Raw genomic sequence first — 18,483 nt, 5'->3', positions numbered from 1 at the left:
AGTTTTCATTACAAGCCATAATGAAAAGCAAGTGGTATCCACACTACTATGTAGCTACATGTCAGTGAAAGGCTCTGGAGAGGGGACGCAGCAGCGAGCTGGAACCTTTCCCCATGAATCTCATTATCAAAGCCTTCCCCCACAGGGGGGAGAAAGCTCCAGCAGCGGTGAGCTGATAGAGCCTTTCTGCACAGCTCCCCGCTGTAGGACACTCTTCCTCTGACAGGGGAAGGCTTCAGTGGTGGGACATCACCCTGCTAAAAATAGCAGTGTAGACTGGGGAGCTTGGGCTGTAGAGAGCTGTGTATGGTATTAAAGCTGGGTAGATGCCCTCAGGCAGTGCCTCACTGCCTACACTGCTATTAATACCCAGGGGGTTCCCAACTGGTGGATAACTATAGTCTTTGCTACTGCTAAAGTTATCTAACACCTATTATAACCTTGTTTACAGTTACTTAATTTAGACAAACTGGTTGTTCAGATTGGAATTTTCCATACTTTCTCTCTGCCACACAATGGAAGCTTTTGTACGTCTGCCACTTTGAAGAAATCAGTTAGTGAAACAGGTACTTTTGCCTATGTTAAATTCTGACATTTTAAAAACAGCTGTCACACCTCAAGGATTCAAATCAGGAATTTGTTATTCGGCAGGGAGGATGTCTGAGGTTGGAAACATGTCATTCACTGTCCCCCATGAAAGCAGACATTTGGCCAAGTTATAATATGTAGAGAATTTGCATATGGGCACTACAGTTTGATCCCTACTTGTCCCTTATTTTCTCTACAGTCCAACTGCACTGCATGTGCTCCCAGGCCCCAAGCGAATCTCCTGCATTATGTGCCTATGATAAGAACAGAGCAAGCCTTCCAGCTGAAACACAGGCTGCTTCCTGCCACCTCCCTATTCTTCTTAAAATACTTTTCAGACTAAGGGAAGGTGCACTGGGCTGGGAACGGAAGACTGAGTTCTAGTCTTATCTTTCCTTGAATAATATTAATTCTATGTACTTCACAACCTATATTAAGCAAGCTTTCGTATCCTTAAATTTGGAGGGAAGTAAGTTTTCCATCCATCAAAGGCAACCGAGGATCTGAGACACTGCACAGGTTCGCTTCTGACAAAATAGAATCTAGGTCTCTAATATAGCAAACCAAAATCTTATCTAGTTAATCACACTGCCTCTCAAAGAATGTGCCAAATCTATGTGCTTGGTTATGTCGTCTTATACAAGAGACAGGCAACAGTGAGCACTGTGCAAGCAAAAAGCATAACTGACAAACCACCACCACCTACAAGTTCTCTTTCAGTCCTCTGATCAAATCAAAGGCAATTCTCCACTCCCAGATCAAGTAACAGAACACAGGAATCCCAATTCCCAGCATTTCAGAGTGGCAGAGCAAAAACCACTCAAAATTGTGTGCTACGGTTGCACATGAACTTTTCTTTTTAAGAAAATTCTATAAAAACTACATTAAAAACCTTGTTACAGTTGAAAAGATAAGCATTCCAAAATTAAGAAATGCCAGATTTATTGTGCAACTTTAATTCTGCCCCCTTCCATTTTTGCTTTATGACAGTCTAATTACATAATCACACGCTATTTTTTCATAGGCCTCTAACATACTGGGAGGTGAATGGGACAAGGTTTTGTAAGCAGTGAGACTTGAAATGTGGAAAAGAGATAGCATGCAATGATGTAATTAAAAACTGTATAATAATGCATAGGCACAAAGGGGCAAAATTAAGGTTGCACAGGCAGCTGTTAACTTTCTGAATGATTTAGTGTGCAATCTATAATAATTTTCATTTAGTAGTTTTTGTATGGCATATGAATGAGGCTGACAGATTTATTACATTCCATAGCTATACATATTACTTCTCCATTTGCTGCATACATTTAAAATCTGCATGCCTATTTCTATAGAAATTCATGAGATTACTTACCTAATTTGTATATGCTAATAGTAAATGTAATATTTTATCAAACATTTCTCAGTGTTATATATTTTGACTCATGCTTTTGATTTGGTGTAAATGGAACATTTTTGGTTCAAATGAAAGTTAAGCCATAGCAAATACACTTACATTCATTCTTTAAGCATCTAATTCCTTTGAAGTGGGGTTGTTTCGTATTTCATCATCTATACAAAGCTTAACATATTACATGGCTGGTTAATACAAACTATTTACCTGTAACTGGAGTTCTCCTGAAGGTAGCTTCCTGTAAAGAGTCAACTCTTTGGTCAGATCCTTGATGCGCACTAGCAAGCTTCGTATATAAAGTTCAGAAACCCTTATGAGGCAGTTAAAGTTAACCACTAATGCAGTTAGGAAATAGTTATGTATTGCGCATTAGACTGTTTTAAAGACAAGATAAGGCTACCTTCACCCCCGCCAAAACACTGCTATAAACCTACACTACAGAGATATCTATGTGAAAAGCAGGGGCACAACAAATAGGGGGCCCAGGCCCACCCCCTACTTGGCTGGCTCCGAGCAGAGAGTCCAGCAGCTGCTGTCTCACCTCCTGGCCATGCCCAAGACAGCAATATTGCCACCCTTACTTCTGCGCTGCCTTCAGAGCTGGGTGGCTAGGGAACAGTGGCTGTTGGCCAGGTGCCCAGCTCTGAAGGTAGCGCAGAAGCAAGGGTGGCAATACCAGGCCATCCTTACTTCTGCACTGCTGCTGGTGGCAGCTCTACCGTCAGAGCTGGGTTCCTGGGCACCAGCCGCTGTTCTCCAGCCACCCAGCTCTGAAGGCAGTGCCACCACTAGCAACAGCACAGAAATAAAGGTAGCAGTACCGCAACCCCCCTTACGATAACCTTATCATGCCCCCCCCCCCCCCCCCGACCGCTTCTTTTTGGGTCAGGACCCCTACAATTACAACACCATGAAATTTCAGATTTAAATATCTGGAATAGCGAAATTTATTATTTTTAAAACCCTATGATCGCGAAATTGACCAAAATGGACCATGAATTTGGTAGGGCCCTAAGTATGGGGCAACCCTGCAGCCTGGAACCCACTGACCATACAGGAGTAACGGGCTGGGGTGCCACATCCCTGCCAAATGAGGAAGCTCCTGCCAGAATCCTGGTGCTGTGGGCTGGCAGGGAAGGCCCCAGTACTTCCCCAATGTCCTTTCCCTTGGTGGGGCAGTAGTGGGGATTGCAGCCCTGATACCGGGGCTTTCCGCAGGGAGCTGGGGACCCGCAGACTGCACAATAAATCCCCCTACGCTCTCTGGGCTGTGCCCTACCCTGGCACTGGGGTCCCTGGACATCCCAGCACTTCCTTCCCTGGCTGCAGCCCCACAAAACTGCCTGCAGCTGTGTCTGCCCTGTCAGCTGTATGTGAAGCTGAGGCATGCCTGCAGAGCACACTGTGGATTGTGTCCCACCATTTTCTTTGCCCCTGGACAGGCATCCTACTGGAGAAGGATCTTCCCCATGGACTCCCTCCTTAGGAAAATTCTGGCTGTGCCCCTAGAGTACAGTGACATTAGAAAATTCCTTTTCCTCTCAAAAAAGGATATTTAGAGTTTACAGAGAACTGACTGTGTGCAAATACTAGAACAAATTTATGATGATAGTTTCTTAAAGCAAAAGGGAAGCGTTATATATCAATACTGTATTAGGTATTCATCAAGCAATGAAAATTGCATTAATAAATGACAGTGTATTTATTTATCAGTGCTTCAGTAACCACTAAATTATGGTCAAGTGAGTAAATCAGAGTGAATTTCAGTAAGATTTGCATACTCAATTCTTTTTGGGTGCTTTGGAAAATCAGCTTTAATTTCTAATGTATCAATTGTTGGTCTGAAAGAGCTGACAAAAAAACACGGAGGTCTGCTCAGTGGAGGTATTTATATTATAAATACCTAGACCTTAGGATTACAAGGGACACAGGACAGCACATCTGATTTCCTACACTTAACGCAAGTTATGTAGACATTTTCATTTTTTTTTTCATTTTTAAATATTTCCACAATGACCTATCTTGCCAGGCTGTTCTATTGTCAAATTGCTCTTACTGTTGAGGAAAAACTTCCCTTCTAAACTTTACTTTTACAGTGTTTCTGGCCAGCCTTGCAGGTATAACTCTCCCTGTTTGTTTTTGAGTATAACTATCATAAGAACAGCCTTACTGGGTCAGACCAAGGGTCCATCTAGCCCAGTATCCTGTCTTCCGACAGTGGCCAGTGCCAGGTGCCTCAGAGGAAATGAACAGAACAAGTAATCATCAAGTTATCCATCCCCTGTCGCCCATTCCCAGCTTCTGGCAAACAGAGGCTAGGGACACCATTCCTGCCCATCCTGGCTAATAGCCACTGATGGACCTATCCTCCATGAATTTATCTAGTTCTTTTTTGAATCCTGTTATGGTCTTATGGTATCAACCCCCACTTAATTTCTTTAAGCTATGCATGATCCTCAATTTTTTCTTTACAAATCATATTTTTCTTCAGTTGCTCTTTGTATTCAGCATTATTGTGACCATACACAATTAAGTCTATAAAGGAAACCTTATGTAAAAAAATAAGTTTCAAGAGGACTAAAACCAAAACTGACTAGTAAATGTACACAAAAATACTATGGAAACAGAAACAGATCAATGATATTACAAAGGTAATCTAGGTACAAGCTTCAGCTCGTATAGAAGACTTGCCCACCTTCCCCATAGGTAAGGCCACCAGGAGCACAATGAGCCTGTGCTCAAGTCCCTCCATTGGCATGAGAAGCTGACCCAGAGCCAGTTTAAATCTCTGGTCCTGATCTTCAAAACATTTAATTGATTAAGTCCTAGCTAGAACAGAGACTGAATTTTAACCTCTGAACCACAGAAGTAGCGGTGCTCTTCTGGGACAATGCAGATCATGAAGTCCAGGATGAAAAGCAGGATTGCTAGTAACAAAGCATTTTCAATCTAAAGGCGTATGGCTACAGAACAAGCTTCCAGAGCAAACTGAGCACATCCTGACTCTGTCTTTAGGAAACACTGCAAGTCCTTCCCCTTCAGAGAAGACTTTCCTTTACAAGAACAACACTAACGTTAATGCCCCCTTCTATTCATAAAAACCCAATCAAAATCAGAAGTTACCCCCAAACAAATCTAAAATTAATAAAATATAAAAAATAAACAGAGGTTTTACTCTGAAGAGAGAGTAGTGCCAGAGACCCAAAGTCCACCAAGGATTTTGATATTGCTATCAGTTTTATGTAGAAGGCATTCAGATTCCTCAGTGATGGGTGGCAGTATAAAACCCTAAAAACAGACAATCGACTTTGATTCTTAAATATACACTATAAGAACACCGTGGAAGTGTATAGGCTCACATTCAGACACCTATTTAAACATGCCAAACAAAAGGACAATGTTGGTATAGTGAAAATAAACAGCTAATATTTGGCCTCAGAGTGGAGATGAATCCACTTAGCACCATATGCATCTAATAAATGTCTGGACAAAATATACTGTTGAACAGATATTTTAAAACTATGTTGACGGTATAGAGTTATGATTATGTATAGTTCATTTATGAAGTTCTGACAGATATTTTTGAAATAAATGGATGGTAATGACAGATATGTTGGTTAAGATGTACAGTGAAAAATCTGGTACCATAGACATGTAATGAATGAACTGTACAGACAAACTATAGATGTACCTAATACAAAGGTGAACACACGAGTCCAACATGGAAAGCCACCAATGTTTCCTTGCAGCTCTATCTGCTGGATACTTTATTGGAAGAGTATAATCCCTTTAGGATAAGGGATCAAAAGATATGCAAATAGTCACTATGCCCTGATGTTATGAAGAACTGAGCACCTACATAGGAGGACAAAAGTTTTAAGAGCTGGAAAAAAATGTCAGATTTTTAAAAAATTAAGGTGACCACTCAGTAAAATGAAGAGATATTAGTATGGTTAGAAGCAATAGCGTACTACACGTACCATAAGCCACTTTCTTCAATTGTCTCCAAAGGATATTGAACTTTACCTGCTAAACTTGCTAGTTGGATTATGAGCGTGAAGAAGCCAACCAAAGAGTAAGGATTGAGAATGTACTTTAAGGGTATATCTACGCTGCAGTAAAACACCTGTGGCTGGCCTGTGTCAGCTGACTTGGGCTCATGGGGCTAGTGCTGTGGGACTATAAAATTGCAGTGTAGACAATCAGGCTCTGGGACCCTCGGCAACCCAGCCTGTGCCCAAGTGTCTACACTGCAATTTTATAACCCAGCAGCCTGAGCACAGTGTCATAGGTCAGCTGTGGGAGTTTTACTGCAGTGGAGACATACCTTAAGAGAACACTGAAATACTGCATATACAGTCATGTTTATCATTAGTCACAAACACTGAATAGATTCAATCCATTTTACAGGAATCTTTCATGCTTATGTTTTCAAACCATTAAGATACTTACCACAATCCATTCTGCAATATTTTCATACAGCTCTGGATTAAAAATTGCTTTCTTTAGTCTGGCTAGAGGACCATCAGCATCTACTAACCGACATCTCATGAATACATCACAATAGCCTTTAAAATCATTGCAGGGGGATCCAGGTTGAAGCGTAATGGTTTTGAGACTGAAATACTGCTCCCACTGACTAGATCCCGTACTTGCACAAGTCATTGGATCCACTGAAAAAAGTGAATATAATTGAAGACTGGATTTTATTTCAAGACAAGTTTATAACAAAATACCTTGCATATGCATGAATGTGTAAAAGGATATCCAACCCACTACTAAAAATGTACTCTTACCCTATTTAAAAACTTATCAGGAAGTGGTAATGTAATTGTCTTTCATGAAGGTACTATTAACTTGAAAAACAAAAATATTTATGAGCTATCAATGACCTATCAAATGGGCATTTTACTATTAAGGTCCACTGAGTATCTTTATGGGAGAAGCACATTGTTCATAATAGTACATAAGTAATAAACACTGAATTATACATTGTATATTTCCAAAAAAAGTGTTTTGGAACAGCAAGACCAAAGACTTTTTCCACATGCTGTAATTCTTACTCACTCAAACTTGGTAAATATTTTAAAATCACAAAGGTGACTTTAAATAAAATTAAGTCTAGTAAAAACCTTGAGAGATTTACTATTGTATTAGTGTTTAGAAGTGTGCAAATCTTACTTTTTTTCATGCAGCAGACATGGCACAACTCTTTATCATCCTTGCCATCTGAACTAGCACATGTACATTCATCCAAGCCATATTTCTCACAGATAGAACCAGCACATTGCTATTAGAGACAAAAGGAGGAAGAATTCAAAATCATCTTCACATCCATTTGTAGCAGATAAAACAAATATCAATTTTAATAGACAAAAAGCATAAAGAGCAGCTCACTAAAAAAGAAACCTTAACACTTCAAAAGCAAATTTAAGCTATTTTTAAAGTTTATAAATAGTAATACTTTCTCTCACAGAAAAAAAGTAAATATTTAATTGGTTTGGATTAATTTGGACAAGAATTTAAAATTGAATGGTTGAGGTACAGAATCTTAGGTTCTTTGATATGCCTTATTCCCATAAATGGGGGAGGCATGCAAAACGGGAGTTGCAACAAATATATAGCACAGCAATATGCACAAAAAAAATTCTAAATCAAGACCACAGAACTGGAATACCTATTCATGAAAATAAAAATAGCTCAAAAGTATGAAAGATATGGCATTTCAATGTCTTCTTTCCCTTAGGGGAAAAAATCAGTAGCAGGAAAGAGTCTATAATACTGTAAGTAATTCAATGTTTGGATGATCTCAAAATCAAATTCAGAAGCAAGCAAATGAGCAGTGATCAAATTATGGGAAAAAAGAAGGGGGGCTCTAGTATTTTGCAGATGTTCCCTTCTTGGGCTAGATTGCTCTGCATGGTCTCCTACAGTATTAGCAGTTTTAAAGTAGTCTCTGACCATATTGGAAATAAAATGCCAAAAAATTCATTAATACAGAGTTAAGGTTGCCCATTGGTAGCATGTGCCCTTCCAGAATGCCAAGTTCAGCAAAACTGAAACTTCTGAAAACCAGGAAATAGTTACGGTAAACGCCCAAGCAATCTTAACTCTGCCCTCTGAGTGATGCCCCACAATGCCCATAACACATTACTTGCATTCTGTCTTTTTGCTCTAATGGGTAGACACTACCTCCATTTGCCCTATGCCCCAACGCTGAGCCTACTCCTATGACAGAATACCACAAGTGTAAAATTTAACCACTTCATACACTCTTACAACACCTTTGCACTTGCACACAGAATACCACCTAAATGTATACCTGATTGCCATTTAATTATCCAGCATTGTTTTTTAAACAGAAAGAAATGTTTGTTGGTAGGAGTTAGTGGTCAGTTGTTCTGAGCTAGGTTTGCAGCTGAAATGCTAGTGTGGCTACATAATAAGCAGCAGACTGACCTAGTATTTATATAGTGCTTTTTATCAGCAGATCTCCAATAACTTTACATCATTATCCCCATGTTACAGATGGGAAACTGAGGCACAGAGGTGAATTGGCTTGCCTGGCAGGATAGTGGCGGAGCCAAAAATAGTTCCAGACCAGCGTCTGTTCACAGTTATGTGATTCCTCAGTGCTCCTCCTGTCTCTTGGATATTTTGTTATTGCAGAATGTGGATAATGGCCGTGGTTTGAAATGTATGCAATGTGTTTATGTCCCAAAACCATGACAGTGTCGTTATAATAACTGTTATTATAGGATTGTTAACAGTAACTTTAAGTGGGCAAGAGAAAAGACAGTTACCTTTTCCGTAACTGGTGTTTGAGATGTGTTGCTCATGTCTATTCCACAATAGGTGTGCGTGCTCGCCACGTGCACCCGTGCCAGAAGTTTTTCCCCTAGCAGTACCCACAGGGGAGTGCCCCAAGTGGCGCCCTCCATGGCGCAGTATAAGGGGTGCTGCGCGCTCCCCCCACCCTCAGTTCCTTCTTGCCAGACAATTCCGACAGAGGGGAAAGAGGGCAGGATATGGAATAGACATGAGCAACACATCTCGAAGAACACCAGTTACGGAAAAGGTAACTGTCTTTTCTTCAAGTGATTGCTCATGTGTATTCTGTAAGAGGTGATTCCAAGCTATATCCGTTGGAGGTGGGTAGGAGTTCACAAATTCCCGGGACCGAGCACAGCCCTGCCAAACCCAGCATCTTCCCTGGTCTGGGAGACAATCGCATAATGTGAGGTGAACGTGTAAACTGAAGACCATGCGGAAGCCATATTGCTTCAAAAATTGTGCTTTGCAATATATTGTTAGTACAATAGCTCTGAACATTAAGCTCACCCCTTTAATGCAAACTTGTGTGTGTCTGTTGCAATCTGTGAAGTTTGGCTTGGGATCAGATGCTGGACAGAGAGCAGTGAAACCATTACACATTCCTTCTCTTGCACAGTCAGAATCATTCCGACACTTATCAGTCTTGAGTTTGAAGCTACATTGTGCAGTACAGCAGGGGCCTTGACTGGGGCTACAAAGAAAAAAACCACAAAAATATATTAAGAAAAATGCAGATTTTTTCTGGTGTTGAATGTACCCTGAATAGCAATATTGTTCAAGTCTTCTAAGTTTAACATTTACTGATTAATGGAGGTAGAATAAAGCAGAACTTGCTAAGAAATATGCACGTTTAACTGGAATACCACTTAAAACTACAACCGCATACAAAAATAGTGTCAGTTTTGTTAGTTCCAATTTGTGTCAACAAAATGTAAACTGAAAAATGTTTTTTTGGGGGTAACAAATGTTTGGTATTCTGTATCCAGCAGTCATCTTGGTCTCAACTTTAATGATTAAATTATGAAAAACACCACATTTACATTACTTACACTAGAAAAATTACTTTTGCATGCATGTTTACATCTGAACACCTTCATAAAAGTGAAATTTTAGGTTCAGCTAACATTGCCCAAGTTAAACTCACTACCTGGAGGAAGTTTAAAATTAAAGATGAAGTAAAACATTCTTTGAGATTTTAAATGGATAAAAGTTACACATTTTTATTTGTATTGGGTTTTATGTGTACTGTCAAGTATCTTAGGCCTAATATATATTATACATATATATTTTTTTAAAGCAAAGTTTAAATATTTACTAGAAGTATCTACACCCTTTTCAATATTTTTGGGTCACTTTCATATCGTCCCATATGTGTTGCATTGCCTAGAAGCAAGGCAACACAGATGAAGTTTGATATGTAAAACCCAAGTGCCAGAAAAATCTATTTGATATCAAACTGTATCCTTGGGTCACCTTCCTTCGAGGAAATGTATCACATATGACACTCTATGAAAATGACCAAATTCTGAATAAATGTGGTAGAATATTTAGTCATCCACAACAGGCAGGCAGATGTCTTATAATGCATTTTAACAAAGCAAAAATGTCTTCTTGGAAATACCAGCCTCTACCTGAAAGTTCTCTTATAAATACGGACTTTTCAATATCTCTTGCCATTTGTAATTACTTGCAGCAAGTGGTCCAAGGAAGTCTACTGTTGTAAACAGGGTTTGCTTCGGCTCATTACTGTCACATTGCTATCTTAGGCATGCAAGTTGTATTGATAAACACAATACTATAGCCATTTTTGCTATCACGTACGCTTCATGAGTGGAATTGTCTTCTAGTGCTAATTCTTGATTTTTTGATCAATGCCAAGTTCAACACTGGTGTCTGGCAAACCATTAACGTTTAATGTATTCATAGACACTCTGGCAGCAGTGAGGATGAAAAAAGATATCACATGCAATGGAGTTAGAGAACAAAGCAGCCTTGTATAGCTGTGAGCCAAGAAAAGCTCATGCTGCTCTTAAATTAGGTCTTGTCTACAGGAACACTTATTGCATTGCAAAGAGGGGTATAAATCTACCCTGCAGCGTGGACCCTAGTCCCTCATGCTAAAAATTTTGCAATGCACTTCAATCTACCCCGTTTTGAAACTGGGAAGATAGAAGTGTCTGGCAGCAGAGTCCACACGGAGAGTTAGTGCGCAGCAAGCTAGTGTAGGTTAGATTTACACCCCAGCTTGCCAGACACTAAGTAGACTAGCCCTGAGACAGCCTTCTACAACTGTTAAGATTTGTCAAGATTCTGATCTCCTTGCATTCTTTCTTCTCTCCCCAAACAGTAATAGTCAGAAAGAGAAAAAAGGGTAGGGATCCAATTGATTCTCCCGCCCTCCCACACAAATCTCCGATACTACTTAACAGTAAGAACAACAGACCGAGGGAATGACAAGGGATTAATTACAGTTTATACAACCTTTCTTAGCTCAAGATCACCAGAGAATTTTGACCAGGGTACATATACGTACTGAAATCATCTAATGACAATACAGTCACCTAAAGTATGACCTTAGTCCAGGTACTAGTGGGCAGATGTTCATATCATAAAATTCTTAACATTTGACAAAAACTAAACATTCCATGGCAGCTTTAGTAAAGGAGCCAATTGAATTAACAGGAAGACTAAATTTATCAGCAGCATTTGTCTTAACTATACCTGATTTAATCCACGTTAACAAAGCTGCATGGAAAAGTATGTCCTGACACTGCACATTTGCACCTTCCTCTAGCTAAAGAGAGACCTTCAGTTTTAAGAGCTGTCAACCTGATCCTTTTCACAAGCACAAGATATACTGAGTGTCCCTGCTCAATTTTTCTGCAAAACATCCAAGATAGATCAGAGAAGCAAGAAAAGGGACTTACAAATTTGGATTTCTTTTAAGACATTGTTTACAAATGAACGCATTACCTTGCAGGACATAACTAATGTGATAAATATGATTTTGTCCTCAGTAGGGACAAAGACAGTAATGTTTAAGTGTGTTAGCTGGTTGAATTTAGCTCAAGGGATAACTACAACCAGCCAACATTTTTAAACACAACTTGTCCCTACCTATACTAGGTCCTAAGGTGTACTTAACGTAGTTAGTTAGAAAGCGTTTTAAATTATGCATTTTTCCAAAAGACTAAGAATAAAGTACTCTCATAGTTGCCGACTAAGAAAAAGTTACAATTAGTGCTGAGTTAAAAAAATAACATAATATAGTTAGTGAAATTCCCATTAACTGTTACTAAAAATTAGGGACATTCTAACAACATAAATGAGATTAGACTTCAAGTGTCAAACAGTATACCTCATAGAAGATATTTCTAAAACAAAGCTTGCTAGCCTATCCATAAGTCTGAACAATTCAATAAGCATAATATAACTGAAATATATAATACCTGCAAAGTTTGCCTGGTTTTAACTTGCATTTCTTATCTTCTGGTTGATTTGCATCGTAACAGCATTCATCTTTACACTGGTCACTGTATCCACAATCACACTGCTCTCCTTCTTCTACCATTCCATTACCACAGATGGGCTGGCCAGACTCTGAAAAATGTCAGTATATTTTTGTAACACTACAGAATATAAAAGAAATGCATGGTAACTTGAAGTTAAATTGTCATAGGACACAGTTAAGCATGATTGGCAATGTCTACTGAAGATGGGATTAGTATTGGAAGTGTAGGTATGTTACAGATTAGGATTTTGTTGGGAAATTTGAACAGTACTCTTCAGCATCCAGCTGGTTGATTTCTACTACATATTTTGTTCTCATTTTGTATTCAGAACTTCTACTAATAACAATGGGAACTCCTTGTGCAAAAGAAAAGTGAGATCAGAGCTCAGGATGGAGATTTATGGAAAAATTCTCTAAATTAGCATTCAGTTTTCCTGCACTGCTCCCCCTCTTTCTAAAAAATTCTCTCTGGCCATAATAGCTGCTTTGGTGTTCAAGAACTGATAATGTCTAGAGCTGAGGTCCTTCGTACCAGCAGCTCCAAAGCTTTGTTTCACAGGGACTTGTGCATCCCCGCACTACTTTACAAAAGGTTCAGACCCAGTATCATTAAACAAAGCTCTGCAGTGACAATTCTCAAAGAACCACGGAGGATAAGACACTAGAGTAGAATGTTTGTACCCCTTTAAATTATTTTTCGCACAGTTTGTATGGATAAGGAGTTGAATACGTAAGAGGAGGTTACTCACCCTGTGCAGTAACTGACGTTCGAGATGAGTGTCCCTGCGGGTGCTCCACTTCAGGTCAAGGTGCATCCCAGCGCTTTTGATCGGAAATTTCTACAGCAGTACCCCTACGGGCTGCGCACGTGCTGTGCCTGCCTCTCGAGCGGTCAGTGTTCTAATAGCATGTGCACAGCCCGGGCTCCTCAGTTTCTTCTCTACAACGCAGTGTGTTACAAATTCCGAAGTAGAGGGGAGGAGGGCGGGTAGTGGAGCACCCACAGGGACACTCATCTCGAACATCGTCAGTTACTGCACAGGGTGAGTAACCTCCTCCTCCTCTTCTTCCTCTTGAGAGGTCCCTGTGGGTGCTCCACTTCAGGTGACTGAAAAGCAGTATACCTTAGGATAGATGGGACTTCAGATGAGGCAAGAAGGCTGCTGACAGGAGAGCTCTACCTAATCTGCTGTCAGATGCTGCAGTGTGGATGAGAACGTAGTGATTAGCGAAGGTAAGGTTCGATGCCCAGGTAGCTGCCTTGCATGTGTCAGACAGTGGGACATTAAGTAGAAAGGCCGTGGAGGAAGAGACAGCTCTGGTAGAGTGTGTTCTGATTGACATAGGAGGTTGTATTTGCCTGAGTTGGTAACAAAGGCATATGCAGCCAGCAATCCATTTGGAAAGTCTCTGTGTAGAGATAACATTTCCTTGTGAGCGCTGAGTAGTAAAGACAAAACGTCTGGGGGTTTTTCTAAACGGTTTAGTTCTATCCTGGTAAAAGGATAATGCTCTGCGAACATCAAGAGTGTGCCCTGTCATTTCAAAGGCGTTAGCGTGAGGTTTTGGGGAAAATGTTGGAAGGTATATAGGTTCATTGAGGTGAAAGGAAGAGTATCTTGGGTAAGAACCTTGGATGTGTTCGGAGTGTGACCTTATTGTGGAAAAACTGTGGTATACGGAGCGTCCACCATAAGCGCCCCCTTTTCTCCTACTTGTCTGGCAGACGTTATTGCTATGAGGAAGGCAGCCTTCATGGATAGGTGGAGAAGGGAGCAGGTAGCCATTGGTTCAAAGGGTGTATCCATCAGGGCTTTGAGGACTAGGTGTAAATCCCAAGGTGTAGCAGGTGGTTTCACATCTGAGTAGAATGTCTGGATACCCTTCAGGAACCTTTTGGTGATTGGATGGGCAAAGACTGTTACGTTGTCAATCTTATGGTGGAAGGTGGTGATTGCCACGAGGTGGACCTTGAGTGAGCTTGTGGAGAAGCCAGATGTTTTGAGGTGTAACAGGTAATCCAGTATCAGTAGGAGTGAAGCAGAAACTGGAGAGGTCTGCTTATCAGTGCACCAAGATGTGAACTGTTTCCATTTATGCAGGTAGGTAGTGCACGTGTTGTGTGTTCTGCTGTGTAGCAAGACGGTGCGTACTTGGTCCGAACATGTTAACTCCACATTAGAGAACCATTGATCAGCCAGGCCTTCAGGTAGACACATTGTACGGCAGGGTGAAAGAGTTGTCCCCTGCGTTGTGACAGGTGGTTTCTGAGTGAGGGAAGGGGAATGGGTGGCTTGACCGACATGCGAAGGAGGAAGGGGTACCACAGTTGTCTGGGCCATGCTGGGGCTATGAGAATGATGTTGGTTCTGTCTGTTCATACCTTCTGAATTACTCTGTGCAATGGAGGCATTGGTGGGAACACATACATGAGAGTTTCAGTCCAAGGGAGAATAAAGGCATCTCCCCGTGTTTCCCCAGGCCTGCTCTGGAGCAGAATGTTGGGCATTTTTTGTTTGTAGCTGTGGCAAATAGATCCAGTTGGGGAAAACCCCAGGTCTGGAAAATGTTGGAAAGAATGGTGTCATTGAGTTCCCACTCGTGCTGTATGGGGAACGATCGGCTGAGCTCATCTGCGGGGTATTCTGAGAGCCTGGCATGTATGAGGTGGAGATGTCGATGTTGTGTTGAAGGCACCAGTTCCAAAAAGTTTTACCGCCTCTGTGCAGAGGGAGCGTGACCAGGCTCCCCCGTGTCTGACATAAAAAATGCACTTGATATTGTTGGTCATGATTCGAATTCAGCAGTTTGGATGATGGGAAGGAAATGGAGGCAGGCATTGCATTCGGCCTGGAGCTCTAGCAAATTTATGTGAAGCTTGGTTTCTGGAGTGGCCCAGAGACCCTGAGTGGTGAGGTGGCTGATGTGTGATCCCCATCCTGTGAGGGATGCATCTGTGGTGATGGTAATTGAAGTGGGATCTTGTCGGAAGGGAATCCCGGTGCAGAGGTTGATTGGAAAGGTCCACAAGAGAAGTGAGTCCTTGACTTTCTGGGGCATAGTTAGTAACCTGTTTATCCTGTGCTTATTTGGTTTGTATACCATGGCTAGCCAACCCTGAAGGCATCTCATGTACAGGAGAGCATTTGTGACCACAAATGTACAAGCGGCCATATGTCCTAAGAGCTGTAGGGAGTCTCGGACTGTAGTTTGTGGGCTGGCATGTATCTGGGTAATAAGGATGCCCATTGTATGGAATCTGTCCTGGGGGAGAGATGCAAGACCGGTGGTGGAATCAAAGTGGGTGCTGATGAAGTCGATTTGTTGGGTAGGTTGTAAGGTAGATTTGTTTTTGTTTATTTGCAAGGTGCAGAAGCAGTGAAGGATTGCAAGAGTTGCATGGTTTGCTTCTAACTGAGTGGGAGACTTGAGGAGACAATCGTCCAGGTAAGGAAATATGAGGATTCCTTTTTTCCTGATGTGCGCTATTACAACTGCTAGCACCTTGGAGAAGACACGTGGTGCGGTGGAGAGGCCAAATGGGAGGACTTTGTACTGGTAATGTTGTGCTCCCACAGCAAACCTGAGGAAATGTTGATGGGCAGTGTGGATAGAGACATGGAAATATGCATCTTGGAGGTCGAGGGTTGAAAACCAATCTCTTTGCTCCAGCGTCAGAATCACCATTGGGAGAGTAAACATTCGGAATTTCTGTTTCTTGACGAACTTGTTCAAAAGTCTAAGATCGAGGATGGGGCGCCAATGCCACTTTTCTTTTCTGTCAAGAAGTAGTGGGAGTAAACCCCTTTCCCTCTGTGTTGAGGGGGTACCTCCTCTATTGCTCTGAGATGTATGAGATGTTGTACCTCCTGACAGAGTAACTGTTCGTGAGAGGGGTCCCTGAAGATGAACGGGGTGGGAGCTAAGGAGAGGAAGGATGGCATAACCCAGTCTGATAATTTCCAGGACCCATCTGTCCATAGTGATGGTTTGCCAGTTGGCCAGGAACAGACACAAACGGTGTCCAGAAAAATGGTTGGTTGGAGCGGGCGCTGGAGAGGGTGCGAGGTTTTCTATACCCTCGACCAAGACTTCAGATTTGTTTATTTGGGTTAGGAGGGTGGGTCGCCACTGCTTGTGGAGGTCGATGTTGTTGGTTCCTGGGCCTATATCGCTGTTGTTGTGTATCATATTGTCTTAAAAGTGGATGTTGCGCAAAGGTATGGTGATGCGGTCGTTGGTATGGCTGATATCTATATTGTCTCTTCTTTGATGCAGGCATTTGGATGCCTAAGGATTGGAGTGTGGCCCTGGAGTCCTTCATGTAGTGAGGACCTCATTGGTGGTAGAGGCAAGGAGCTTGTCTCCATCAAAGGGGAGATCTTCGACCATATTCTGTATCTCCTTCGGAAAGGAAGAAGTAGTAAACCATGAGGCCCACTGCATGACAATGGCCATGACTGTGGATCCGGCCGCTGCGTCTGCAGCATCAAGGGTGGCTTGAAGAGCTGGCTGGGAGATCAACTGGCCCTTGGACACCACTGCTTTAAACTGCTGTCGTTTATCCTCCGACACATCAATAAATTGCATTACCTTAGCATAATTTTTGTGGTCATATTTTGCTAAGAGCGCAGCATAGTTCACTACTCTAAATTGCAAAGTGGGAGAATACACTTTGTGGCCAAAGGAGTCCAGTCTCTTGTTTTCTTTGTCCGATGGAGTGGACTGGAAGTGTTGATATTTGTTTGTCTGATTGGTCGCGTCGACCACTCACGAATTAGGTGAGGGGTGCGTAAATAGAAACTCAGAATCCTTAGATGGGACAAAATATTTGCAGTCCAGTCTCTTGTTAGTCGGGGTTATTGTGGTTGGGGTCTGCCAAATAGTTTTATCAGGTTCCATAATGGCCCCATAATTGGTAGGGCTATTTTGGAGGAGGTTGTAGCTTGCAGGATGTCCGTAAGCTCGTGGTGTGTTTCAGGTAAGTCCTCCAGGGTAATTTTGAGCTCCTCCGCTACTCTCTTAAACAACTCTTGAAAGTGAGCGAGCTCATCAGTAGTGGGAGATGGTGGTGGGGGCACCATGGCATCTTGTGGTGTTATGGCTGTAGAGGTGGTGTGCGGTGCAGTATCTTTTGCAGGGGTGGGGGCCACATCAGGTCTTATCTGGGTTTCAGTGTAAACCGGCAGTGAGGAGCGTCTGACAGCTTTCCTCTGGGGAGCCTGCAGAACACCTGAGTGTGGTGTATGTCCATGAACCCCAATGTGACCACTGCCCTGGGGAGGGCATAGGTGGTCCCATCCAGGGATTGACATACCAGTGTGGATAGCCATGAGAATATGGCGATCGTGCTGTAATGCATCTCCAAGTTGCAGGTAACTGAATCTGGGGAAGGATTGAGAAGAAATCTGTTAATTGTATTCCTCTTTCTCATCCTCCCACACCTCATTGGAGGGGCTTGAAGTAGTAGGGGAGTACTGAAGGTAGGGTGCGAAAGGTCTCGGTGAGGTGCTGAGAAGAGGAGAGTCAGGAGCATGGGACACCCTTAATTCCTCTGGCTGTAGAAACTGCGGTGGAGCTGACTGAGCAGGAGTTGGTGCCGAGATAGCTGGTGGAGGCACAGTCTGCTGGGGCAGCTGCTGGGGCACCGAAGGGTGTCCTGGGGGAGCAAGCTGACTCTGCGGAGTAGACGCCCCTGAGGTAGGCACAGCAAGGGAAGCTGGAGAGCTCAGGGGGGTCAGTGCTGAGAGTGGTGGCTGGAAAAGCAGTGCTGCAAGATCAAAGGACGGGGCCGCAGCCATCACTTGTACTGTCGGCACTGTAGCAGCTCTCAGCACGGTTGTAACAGAGGTGGCCGAAGGAGAGCTGAAAGAGGCTGGCAACTGGAAGCCCTGAGCCCTGGCACCGTGTAGTGGGGCAGCCGACTCACCGTCTGTGACTGAGGTGCCTGCCGCGTTGAAGGTGCTGAGCCGTGGAACTGGAGTTATCGGAGACCAGAGAGCTGGTTTTAACTTTTTGCCTGAGGAACGGCTCCTGAGGGGAGAGGAAGCTGGCTGTTTTTTTTGCTTTTGCTTTGCCTCTGGAGGATGTCTCAGAGGTTTGCTGGCCAGGGTCAGATGCAGGTCTAAGGGAGTTTTCCAAGAGCAGCATTTTA

General features: G+C 42.4%; 1 protein-coding gene across 1 annotated transcript in view; it reads right to left on the bottom strand.

Annotated features, from left to right (window-relative positions):
* ADAM10 (ADAM metallopeptidase domain 10) overlaps positions 1 to 18,483 on the bottom strand; it is a 120,124-nt gene that overhangs the window by 3,911 nt on the left and 97,730 nt on the right. The window contains exons 11-14 of the mRNA XM_037910171.2: positions 12,268 to 12,418; positions 9,326 to 9,509; positions 7,166 to 7,274; positions 6,437 to 6,657 (exon numbers count right to left, since the gene is read on the bottom strand). Of these exons, the coding sequence (XP_037766099.1) occupies positions 6,437 to 6,657; positions 7,166 to 7,274; positions 9,326 to 9,509; positions 12,268 to 12,418 (665 nt within the window). The remainder of the gene's footprint in view (positions 1 to 6,436; positions 6,658 to 7,165; positions 7,275 to 9,325; positions 9,510 to 12,267; positions 12,419 to 18,483) is intronic.

The sequence above is a fragment of the Chelonia mydas genome, chromosome 10 (genome assembly GCF_015237465.2).
Source record: "Chelonia mydas isolate rCheMyd1 chromosome 10, rCheMyd1.pri.v2, whole genome shotgun sequence".
In the NCBI taxonomy this organism is placed as follows: Eukaryota; Metazoa; Chordata; order Testudines; family Cheloniidae; genus Chelonia; species Chelonia mydas.
Note: the sequence above shows the minus strand (reverse complement) of the source record. Positions and strands in the feature narration are given on the sequence as shown.